The sequence below is a fragment of the Dermochelys coriacea genome, chromosome 1 (assembly GCF_009764565.3).
Source record: "Dermochelys coriacea isolate rDerCor1 chromosome 1, rDerCor1.pri.v4, whole genome shotgun sequence".
NCBI classification, from domain to species: Eukaryota; Metazoa; Chordata; order Testudines; family Dermochelyidae; genus Dermochelys; species Dermochelys coriacea.
Window position 1 is genome coordinate 113,091,646 of NC_050068.2, and position 12,234 is coordinate 113,103,879.

At 41.3% G+C, this 12,234-nt stretch overlaps 1 protein-coding gene across 1 annotated transcript in view; it reads left to right on the forward strand.

The window, feature by feature from the left end:
* EDAR (ectodysplasin A receptor) overlaps positions 1 to 12,234 on the forward strand; it is a 93,577-nt gene that overhangs the window by 55,375 nt on the left and 25,968 nt on the right. Inside the window, exon 5 of the mRNA XM_043509158.1 lies at positions 7,853 to 7,938. Coding sequence (XP_043365093.1) covers positions 7,853 to 7,938 — 86 coding nt within the window. The remainder of the gene's footprint in view (positions 1 to 7,852; positions 7,939 to 12,234) is intronic.

Genomic DNA, 12,234 nt, shown 5'->3' on the forward strand with positions numbered 1-12,234 from the left:
CACTATACCAGTCTTACCATGGAGTCACAGACAGTCCCCTTAGACTCTCCAGCCTATCTTGCCACCCAGACAAACTGAACTTGGTGATAATGGTTGCAGTAACCAAAAAATCACACCATATCAGTTTTATCCCAGTCCCAAAGGACCAGTCACTTACCCCTAGATCAATTGATATTCCAGATTTTACACCGAAGACAACGCTGGAAGCCAATTCTATAGTAAACTAACTATAAGTTTATCAGCTAAGAAAAAAGAATAAGTTTTGAGAGGTTAAAGCAGATAAAATATAACAGGTGAGTCCAAGTTTGTAAGTACAAAATGATAGAGATGTAGTAATCTGCCAGTTTCCCAAAAGTCTCTTCAGGGCTACCCAGAATAATTAGGAATCTCCACCTTCTTGTTCAGTTAATGTACCCTGTTAGAATCCAAACAGTCCAGAGATAACGCATCTTTCTTTGAATCCATATTTATATCCTCTCACAAAAGACAAGCTGACAGTCTTACCACGTGGGTTTTCTCTTTGATGACAGATAGTGAGGAATGCACTCAATGTTCTTGATTAGCATTTCACAAGATTTCTTTGATGTGTAATTTAGTTGCAAGAGTATTTACCATGTAAATGTTTGTAATAGCAAACAATAGGGTATGCCACTAGTTTTCATGAACTGAATGCCTGAATACATTCTCAAACTAGCACACACTTTAATCTAGGGTTATCTAATTACAGGGGTATATATAATGTTAATGTAATTAGAGGTACATGCAATGTAAATATAATAATAGTAAACAGGATATAGATGGGCAAAAACAATACAATTAACAGCTCCTTTGATCTGTATTAACACACAAGTGAATTGGCCTATGGCTCTGGCCTGAGCTGGTCTTAGTATATACTATTAGCTGTGCACTATGGCTCTAAAAGCCAAAGCAACTCTTGTGGGAGGTGTAGGAAGGTGCACCACCCAAGTGGCAATAACTGGTGGCATTATATATGTGGAGGCCCCCTGTCTCTGGAGGTGATGGAGAACATATTTAACAGCAGCCATTGCTAAAAACTTTTATCATGTGTATTATGGGCTTCCCCAGTGCAGGTCTGCAGATGCTTCCTAGTACATGGGGCAAATCATACCCATGTCAAGACACATGCCTCCTGGGATAGTGAGCATAAATGAGGTGCAAGAGATCATCTTTTGCACGAGGTCACTACTGTCTTTTGTGCCTTTTCCCCCCCACAAACACACGAGTACATGGACAAACCTCTGCAATTACATTACTGAGTATTTCCCTCAGTTTGAGAAGATGGTTTTAAAACCATTCTAGGTAGATGAATGCCAAAGGATTTAAATGACAAAGTCCTCCAACCATGGGTGTTCCATGGCTGACCGTCCAGTAGCTAGAATCATTTGGGGCATTTCTACCGAGCCTAAAGGGTTCAGAAAAGTTTGAACAAATTTGTATGTTTAAATTTCCCTGACTAGAGGAACATCTTCATTGGTACTGTTTGTTGCACTAAATAATCAGGATCAGGCTTGGTAACTGGACATGGGCTCTGGGCTACTTGTTCCTGCATCAAGGTAGCAGTGTAACTATTTGCATTGGTTTTAGCTACTCTTTATCATGTGGACAGGGAAGGTTTTGGTTGAAAGAAATACAAGAGCTTAGTTCTGCTAAAACTGGGCAAGTTATTTAGGTTTTAAGGAAATTTGCCATGACTGTTGGGATTGTTTGGTGTTTTGTACCTCTGTCCACTATTATAATAAAGCTGAAACAGCTGCTGTATGTTGTATGTGTACCAGTGTCTGTATGTTGAAATAATATAGATTAAGTTACAAGATAACAGGCACCAGTTATTTCTTGAAGCAAAACAAAAATATAACAGGCTATTTTAGAATTGATTAATAGTTTCAGTGATAAATTCTGAATGTGAATGTTTTCAGAAAAAAGTCACATGTGCATACATGGACAGAATAAAGCAGAATTCAGAAGTTATGCAGGGTCAAGTATATTTTGGGTACTGAGATACCACAATGAAAAATACAAAACAAATGCATAATGAGACATAACATGTATGTTCAGTAGTGGGTAGTTATTAGACCCATGTATTAAAAATAGTTATATAAAGCATAGGAATGTCATTTATTGACCAAAATTAAGACTGTTTACTCATCAGCTCACCTATGAATAAGGTTCTTACATACATACTGCCCAGTTACCCTGTTTCTTTGAGGAAAATGGAAGTTTAAAACATGAAAATCTTTTCTTTGCCAATAGGGACCTAATACAGACCATAACTCTTATGTTAAATCAAAACAAACCATCCCCAGCAAGGAGCTGTTTGAAATACTATAAACTGTAATCTGGCTTTCTCTCAATCATGATGGTTTTTCTAGTCACGATGGGTGGACTGCTCAAATTTGGCTTTTTCCTCCTCAGTTAAGGAGATTATTCTTATATTGTGTATACCAAAGACTAAATAAATCCAGCTGGTGGTCTTGTCTGGAAAATTACTACTTGAAAAGAAATATTGTCTTGTTTAGAAAGTCTCATTTCAGGGCATGCTGTAAACTGCAGCAAGAACTCGGCAGGCAGAATAATGTTGTTTTAGTCAATGTTGCTGCTTCATGTCATTTATGGTTAATGATGGATTAGCTGCCTTTATGGGAGAAGGGAAGATGAGAGAGGCTGTCAAATCAGGCAGTAAGAAATGATAATGTTATCAAAATGGTTATAAAAGAACATAAGAATGGCCATACTGTGTCAGACCAAAGGTCCATCCAGCCCAGTATCCTGTCTACTGACAATGGCCAATGCCAGGTGCCCCAGAGGGAGCAAACCTAACAGATAATGATCAAGTGATCTCTCTCCTGCCACCTATCTCCACTCTCTGACAAACAGAGGCTAGGGACACCATTCCTTACCCATCCTGGCTAATAGCTATTAATGGACTTAACCTCCATGAATGTATCCAATTCTCTTTTAAACCCTGTTATAGTCCTAGCCTTCACAGGCAAGGAGTTCCACAGGTTGACTATATGCCGAGTGAAGAAGAGCTTCCTTTTATTTGTTTTAAACCTGCTACCCATTAATTTCATTTGGTGGCCCCTAGTTCTTATATTATGGGAACAAGTAAGTAATGGTTTCCTTATTCACTTTCTCCACACTACTCATGATTTTATATACCTCTATCATATCTGCCCTTAGTCTCCTCTTTTCCAAGATGAAAAGTCCTAGCTTCTTTAATCTCTCCTCATATGGGACCTGTTCCAAACCCCTAATCATTTTAGTTGCCCTTTTCTGAACCTTTTCTAATGCCAGTATATCAGAGGTGAAAGTAAGCCGGTCCGGTCCGGTCCGGCATACCGGCAAGAGCCAGTTTGCCGTGCCAAACAGACCAGCTTCCCCAGGGCCTCCGACAGTGGGGCTCAGAGGGTGCTTTAAAAGGCCCAGGGCTCTCCACAGTGACTGGAATCCCTGGCCCTTTAAAGCACTGCCCAAGCCCCGCTGCTGGAGCCCCGGGGTAGCAGCGGCAGGGCTCCAGCGGTGATTTAAAGGGCCCAGAGCTCTGCTGCGGTAGCGGTGGCCGGGACCCTTTAAATCGCTGCTGAGCCCAAGGGCTCCCAGCCTCTGCAGCTGGTAGCTCTGGTGGTGATTTAAAGGCCCCAGGGCTCCCAGCAGCAGCCAGAGCCCTGGGGCCTTTAAATCTTGATTTAAAGGGCCCAGCCTGCCTCTTCCAGTTGAGGCCATGCCCCCCACTCAGGACTCCAGAGTACCAGCAAGTCCTTTAAGTTACTTTCACCCCTGCAGTATATCTTTGAGATGAGGGGACCACATCTGTACGCAGTATTCAAGATGTGGGCATACCATGGATTTATATAAGGGCAATAAGATATTCTCAGTCTTATTCTCTATCCCTTTAAGGATTCCTAACATCCAGTTTACTTTTTTGACTGCCTCTGCACACTGTGTGGACGTCTTCAGAGAACTACCCACGATGATGCCAAGATCTTTCTCCTCATTAGTTGTAGCTAAATTAGCCCCCATCATATTGTATGTATAGCTGGGGTTATTTTTTCCAATGTGCATTACTTTCCATTTATCCACATTAAATTTCTTTTGTCATTTTGTTGCCCAATCACTTAGTTTTGTGAGATCTTTTTGAAGTTCTTCAGTCTGCTTTGGTCTTAACTATCTTGAGCAGTTTAGTATCATCTGCAAACTTTGCCACCTCACTGTTTACCCCTTTCTCTAGATCATTTATGAATAAATTTAATAGGATTGGTCCTAGGACTGACCCTTGGAGAACACCACTAGTTACCCATCTCCATTCTGAAAATTTACCATTTATTCCTATCCTTTGTTCCCTGCCTTTTAATCAGTTCTCAATCCATGAAAGGATCCTCCCTCTTATCTCATGACAACTTAATTTACGTAAGAGCCTTTGATGAGGGACCTTGTCAAAGGATTTCTGGAAATCTAAGTATACTATGTCCATTGGATCCCCCTTGTCCATATGTTTGACCCCTCATAGAACTCTAATAGATTAGTAAGGCATGATTTCCCTTTACAGAAACCATGTTGACTTTTGCACAACAATTTATGTTCATCTATGTGTCTGACAATTTTATTCTTTACTATTGTTTCAATTAATTTGCCCGGTACTGATGTTAGACTTACCGGTCTTTAATTGCCAGGATCACCTCTAGAGCCCTTTTTAAATATTGGTGTTACATTAGGTATCTTCCAGTCATTGGGTACAGAGGCTGATTTAAAGGACAGGTTACAAACCATAGTTCTGCAATTTGACATTTGAGTTTTTCAGAACTCTTGGGTAAATGCCATCTGGTCCCGGTGACTTGTTACTGTTAAGTTTCTCAATTAATTCCAAAACCTCCTCTAGTGACACTTCAATCTGTGACAATTCCTCAGGTTTGTCACCTACAAAAGACTGCTCAGGTTTGGGAATCTCCCTAACATCCTCAGCCGTGAAGACTGAAGCAAAGAATTCATTTAGTTTCTCTGTGATGACTTTATTGTCTTTAAGTGCTCCTTTTGTATCTTGCTCATCCAGGGACCCCACTAATTGTTTAGCAGGCTTCCTCGTGTACTTAAAAAAAACAACATTTTGTTCTTCCCTTTTGAGTTTTTAGCTAGCTGTTCTTCCCTTTTGAGTTTTTAGCTAGCTGTTCTTCAAACTCCTTTTTGGCTTTTGTTATTACATTTAATTTGGCAGTGTTATGCTCTTCTCTATTTACCTCACTAGGATTTGACTTCCACTTTTTAAAAAGATGCCTTTTTATCTCTCACTGCTTCTTTTACCGTGGTTAAGCCACGGTGGCTTTTTTTTAGCTTTTACTGTGTTTAATTTGGGGTATACATTTAAGTTGAGCCTCTATTATGGTGTCTTTGAAAAGTGTTCATGCAGCTTGCAGGGATTTCACTCTAGTCACTGTACTTTAATTTCTGTTTAACTAACCTCCTCATTTTTGCATAGTTCCCCTTTCTAAAATTAAATGCCACAGTATTGGGCTGTTGAGGTGTTCTTCCCACCACAGGAATGTTAAATGTTGTTATATTATGGTCACTATTTCCAAGCAGTCCTGTTATAGTTACCTCTTGGACCAGATCCTGCGCTCCACTCAGGACTAAATCGAGAATTGCCTCTCCTCTTGTGGGTTCCTGTACCAGCTACTCCAAGAAGCAGTAATTTAAAGTATCGAGAAATTTTGTCTCTGCATTTCGTCCTGAGGTGACATCTACCCAGTCAATATGGGGATAATTGAAATCCCCCACTATTACTGAGTTTTTTATTTTGATAGCCTCTCTAATCTCCCTTAGCATTTCATAGTCACTATCACTGTCCTGGTCAGGTGGTCGATAATAGATCCCTATTCTTATTAGAGCATGGAATTACTATCCATAGAGATTCTATTGAACATGTGGATTTATTTAAGATTTTTATTTCATTTGATTCTACATTTTTTCACATAGTGCCACTCACCCCCCTGACCTGTTCTGTCCTTCCAATATATTTTGTATCCCAGAGTGATTGTGTCTCATTGATTGTCCTCACTCCACAGGTTTCTGTGATGCTGATTATATCATCCTCTAACACGAGGCACTCTAGTTCACCCATCTTATTATTTAGACTTCTAGCATTTGTGTACAAGCACTTTAAAAACTTGTCACTGTTTATTTGTCTGCCTTTTTCTGATGTGTCAGATTCTTCATGTGAATGTTTCTCGTCTGATCTGTCCCATACTTTATCCTCTTCCATCCTCTCCTCCTGGCTAAAACCTATAGAATCTCTATCAATAGACTCTCTCCTCTAAGAGAAGTCTCTGTTCGATCCATGTGCTCCTCTGCAGCAATCGGCTTTCCCCCATCTCTTAGTTTAAAAACTGCTCTGCAACCTTTTTAATGTTAAGTGCCAGCAGTCTGGATCCACTTTGGTTTAGGTGGAGCCCATCCTTCCTGTATAGGCTCCCCCATCCCAAAAGTTTTCCCAGTTCCTAATAAATCTAAACCTCTCCTCTCTACACCATTGTCTCATCCACGCATTGAGACTCTGAAGCTCTGCCTGCCTACCTGGCCCTGCGTGTGGAACTGGAAGCATTTCTGAGAATGCCACCATAGAGGTCCTGGATTTCAGTCTCTTTCCAAGCAGCCTAAATTTGGCCTCCAGGACGTCTCTCCTACCCTTCCCTATGTCATTGGTACCTACATGTATCATATACACCAGCTCCTCCCCAGCACTACACACAAGTCTATCTAGATGCCTTGAGAGATTTGCAACCTTCGCACCAGGCAGGCAAATCATCATACGGTTCTCCCAGTCATCACAAACCCAGCTATCTGTTTCTAATGATCGAATCTCCCATTGCTAACACCTGCCTTTTCCTAATGACTGAATTCTCTCCCCTGAAGAGGTAACCTCAGTGCAAGAGGATACCCCAACATCCTCTGGAAGGAGGGTCCCAACTATGCAAATGTTTCCCTCTGCTCCCATTGACTGCTCTCCTTCGCTGGGCCTTTCATCATCCTTAACAGTGCAGGAGCTGTCAGACCGGAGGTGGGACAAATCTACAGTGTCCCGGAAAGCCTCATCAACATACCTCTCTGCCTCCCTTAGCTCCTCCAGTTCTGCCACCCTGGCCTCCAAAGCCCGTACACAGTCTCTGAGGGCCAGGACCTCCTTGCACCAGATGCACACATATATGCCACCCGCCCACCCACATACCTGCTACACTGAGTGCAATAAATAGGATATCCCCCACTGTGCTGCTGGGCTTCTGCCTGCATTCTCTCCTACAGCTACCTAGGTTAATGATAGGGGTTTTGTTTCAATCAAAATTTTTATAGTTTAAAGGTTTTAAAGAATGGCAAGTGTACCTCGCCCCTTTCCACTCCCCTTCCAAACTCCCTCTCGAAACTCCCTGTTAGCGGTCCCTGGCCGCTTGCTCACTGCTTTATAAAGCCCTGGCCTTCTTGATAGCCCCACCCCCAGCTAAGGCTCAGCCAATGAACAGAGGCTTCTAGACTTCATACCTTGTTTAGAAGCTCACAGCTTCCAATTGTCGGCCACAGCACACGGTCCTTCAAACAAAAACAAACAGACAAACACAAGCTCAGCAAAACGCAAGTAACCCCCCAAACACAAACACACACTACAGACAGCCACTTACCCCAACGGTCCCGTATTTGTTTCTCCTTCACCTGGAGAGCTCCCTCTTGAAACTCCCTGTTAGCAGTCCCTGGTCGCTTGCTAAAGTTTTAAAAGCGATTTTATCTTAGAGTAATTGCTTTCTGCTCAACTGTACTCAACTGTTTTGCCTTGTCTTACCCTTTATTGCAGTTACTACATGTTGGAAAACAGACCCAGGAACATCTATGGCATGGTTTGCTACTCATGCTTGTTGGCACCGCCTAACACCAAGGAATGTAAGTGTTCCTTAGTTTCTGTGTATTTCATTCAGTTTTGACTTGGATTCAGCTGGAAGTTTCATATGCAGCTCAGTATTGTGCTGGTGCATATGCCAGTCAAAAATCAGTCAGCCCTCAGGAAAGCTAGATCTGCTTCCAGCAAGATCACACTGCAAATTAAACAAACAATTCAGGGAAATTAGAACTTTTGATTTTCGGTCCTATTATTCTGTCATGTGATGTTTTTCCCATCTCCAAATATATTCATATGTGATCAATTACCCTTCTTTAACTGGCTGCTCTCTAGACATTCAATGTCTTAAGGACTAGCAAGTGTCCAGGTTTCTCTGAGGCTGCTGTACTGGGAGATAAGCAACACTGGAATTCTAATTACTTGAAACTTCCAATTAGCTCTATGCTGGGTCCCTGCCCCTCCATTAAGAAAGGAAGAAGCGGGGAGGTTTGTAAAAAAGACTGGGGTGAGAGAAAGAATGACATACAGCTGGCAAGATGTTTCAGCAGGGAGAGCAAGGCTGGCAGCTGAAGAAAAGTGGATGAGGATGGGACTTTTTTGGAGTTCAAACTAAGAAGGAGAAAAGGTCTTATTTAATAAGAGCAGAAAGGGTGGGCTCAGGAGGAAGGATGAAGTTCTGCTAGCAGAGAGAGGAAACTAGGGAAGGGATGGAAGCCAAAATTACTTGTCTCCTGTTCCTAATTTTACACATTCCTGGCAAGAACAACTACTTTTTAGGTTAAAGGTTAAGGTTAAAACTGGAAAGATAGATATCCCTAACCATCATCTCATTAGTTTGCTATAAAGCAGCAGTTGTCTTCTAAGCACACAGCCTCACACGATGGTCACTGTGAGACAACCAAAATATGGGACATCTTCTTCTAGGTCCAGGTAAAGAGCATCTTGCCTTTCCATACTCTTTTTCAGTCACAAGGTGGGAGGGCTGATAGTAGAATTTGAACTTGTTTAAGAAGCTGCTGAACTCTCATTTGTTAATTGCAAAAAAAGAGAGACTGTATTCCAGTGGCACTTGCTAATCATCATGTTGAATCATCATGGTTGATTCATCCCTGCCCATGGGAAGAAGAGACAGTCACTGACAACTCCACACTGTAGCTAAAGCTTCTGGGAGCCTGATCTCCTTTTTCTGTGGGGGATGAAGAAGGAGGTGGTGGGATTAGAAAGTCTCTATGGGTGGGAGTGAAAGGAGTGGAGCTTCTCTCAGCTAACCTAGGAAAGAGGAGATGTGGGGAGGAACAGAGGAGAGCCCCAGCCAGCAGCCAAGGGGGTGGGCAGAGAGCTTCCCCCCCCAAGCAGATAAGAATGAGGCCTGCTCGTACATCTTTCTGTTTTTTAGAAGTCAATCAAACTATATAGCGATATCGGATCTGTATGATATAAGGGCTGGGATTGTCAAACAGCTATCAAACTGTTCAGATGTCTCTGTGGCAATTAGCTAACAGATGACCCCTGATACACAGCAAACAAAACAAGCTGCAGGTTTACAATACTTTTTGGCCTTTGTTTCAAGAGGTGGGGTTACTTCAAGGAACTGTAACTTGTGACTCCTAGGTATGGCCATTTCCTCTTACCACCACCAATCACTGCAGCTGCACTCCCATCTTCTGCTCGCTTTTGTCCTGTCTCTACATAAACCATGGAGAAGGGATCAGATTGAGCTAATAGACATGACATCCTGAATTATGATGGGTGTGAGCACATGCTTAAGAGTTTTGTAAGTTGGAGGCTGAATCATACCAAACATGCAAGATAAGGAATGTCTGGCAAGGAGCCATGAGAGGGGCTTATGGCTATCACCTACTTCAAAAAGGCAACTTCTGTTTTTTATAGGGTATTTGGCAGGTACAATATAAACATGTCTAATTCTTTGAGAAAAGTATATTACACAACTTTCTGACCACATTCATTCTGAATTTGCCAAAGGCACCAATAAATGGTTAGAATACACATTATCTTTGGGAGTAGTTTAGGCAAGCACATTAATCTGCTATTTTCTCCTAGAGCCCATTTGATTTCTTAGTAATCTAAATCAGAGTGCACATCAGTACTTCAATCAATTCCAGTAAAACCAATCATTTGACTACACATTGAAAAGTATTTAACAATTTCTGAAAAAAAAAATTAAATCCAGGTTGCTTGCAGCGGATCTGTCTAGGCATTAACACCAGAGTATTTGTTTTATTAGGTACAGAATTCTAGATACTGTTGTGAGATTGGTGCTTTATAATAAATAATAATTGGCAAATAAAATGTAAAAGCCCTTTCCTGTGGGATTCCTTGAAGAGCTCAGTCACTGAGTCAAGCAGCATAAAACCCAATAACAGCAAATGATCAGAAAGAAAACATCTTTATCATAAATTACAGTGAAATCAAATGGTCTCAGCCAGCGTGCGAAGATGCTATACAGTTATTGATGCCTAATTATGTAATTTTTCCAATACAATTTCCTGCTCTGATTGTGGGTCCAAGTTGCATAACTACAGTACTGTACAATGAGTATGCACTGTATACATTCCGATTTACTACTATGATACTTCTGCTATGATTGGCTCCTGTACTCTGATGTTTCATGTTGTGTGCCAGCAACAGAAATAGTGCCTCCATTTCTCGCTCCCTTCAGCTAACAAACTGGAGAACTGGTCTGAATTTAAAAGGGTGAAATTCAATAAAGACAAGTGCAAAGTAATTCACTTAGGAAAGAGAACAATTAAATGCACAACTACAGAATGGGGAATAACCAGGCTGAAAAGGATCAGGGGATTAGAGGCAATCAAATTGAATGAGTCAACAATGTGATACAGTTGGAAAAAAGGATTGTATCAATCTGGGGTGTATTAACAGGAGAGCTGTATATGAGACACAGGACGTAACTGTCTCTATCTACTTGGCCCTGGGGAGGCCTCAGCAGGAGTACTGTGACCAATTCTGGGCACTGCACTTTAGGAAAGATGTGGACAAATTGGAGGAAGTCCAGAGGGGAGTAACAAAAATGATAAATTGTTTAGAAAACCTGAGTTCAGAGGAAAGGTTCAAAAAAACTGGGTATGTTTAGTCTTGAGAAAAGGAGAGGGAAGACCTGATAAGTTTTCAAATACTTAAGGGCTGCTATAAAGAGGACTGTGACCAATAGTTCTCAGTGTCCACTGAAGGACAAGTAGTAGTAATGGGCTTAATCTGCAGCAAGGGAGATTTAGGTTAGCTATTAGGAAAAACTTGCTAACTATAAGGGTAGGTAAGCTCTGGAATAGGCTTTGAAGGGATGTTGTGGAATCTCCATCACTGGAGGTTTTTAAGAACAGTGGTCAGTGATGGTTTAGGTTTACTTGATCCTGCCTCAGCACAGGGGGCTGGACTTCATGACTTCTCAAGGTCTCTTCCAGCCCTACATTTCTATGATTCTAGGACATCAAAAAAAGCTATGGTTTACATGAAGAAAGAAACAGGATAGTGTAAAAAATTCTACAGCAAATTGAATTGCCAGAATATTTTAAATCTTCTTACTTATTTCCCTTTGACCTCTCAACTGTCTCCCATTTTTTCCTATCAGAAAGGTTTGTGTTGTCAGAATAGCTGCCATATGTCAAACAGTAGGAAAATTCCAGCACTTCCCTCCAGATTCAGTTTTTAAAATACACACACACACTTATATCAGTGGACAAAAGACTTCCTGATCTGTAGAGAAAGAAGGGACTAGGGAAAGTAGAAGAATGAAGTGATCAAAAAAAAAAAAAGTAGGGAGGGAAGAAAGCCAAAACAATTGACTTTTTTTAGAAATTTTACTTTCAGAAGTTTGGCAGCCCATTTTATCTATGTTTTTTCCCCACATAAAATAATAAATCAGTAATGTAATAAAGAGGTTACTTACCAGTGTTGTTCTTCCAGAGCATCACCTCTGCCTAGTCTTGTGGGATTAGCGACTCTCGGCGTTAAACTGTAGAATCTTCTTGCCAGCAGTGAATGTTAGAGCTGCTCATTTCTCCCTCCTCCAAACCTCATGGAGGATTCTGAGGATAACATGAGGGAAAATGTGCCCAAGAGCTTTCAGTTCCTTCCCTAATGTCAGAATTATTTTCCTGAGACTCCAAAGAAGCAAGGAAGGTGGCTGGGCAGTGTGACTATGTAGAGGTGACTCTCATAGAAGAGCTACTTAAAAGTAACCTCTCTTCCTTCTTCAAGTGGCCTCTCCTTATTCCTACTTGTGAGAGATTAGCGAGCAGTACAACCCACTAGGAAGGTTGGCTGAGATGTAGTAGGTGAGCAAGGACTGCAAAACTCCCAAA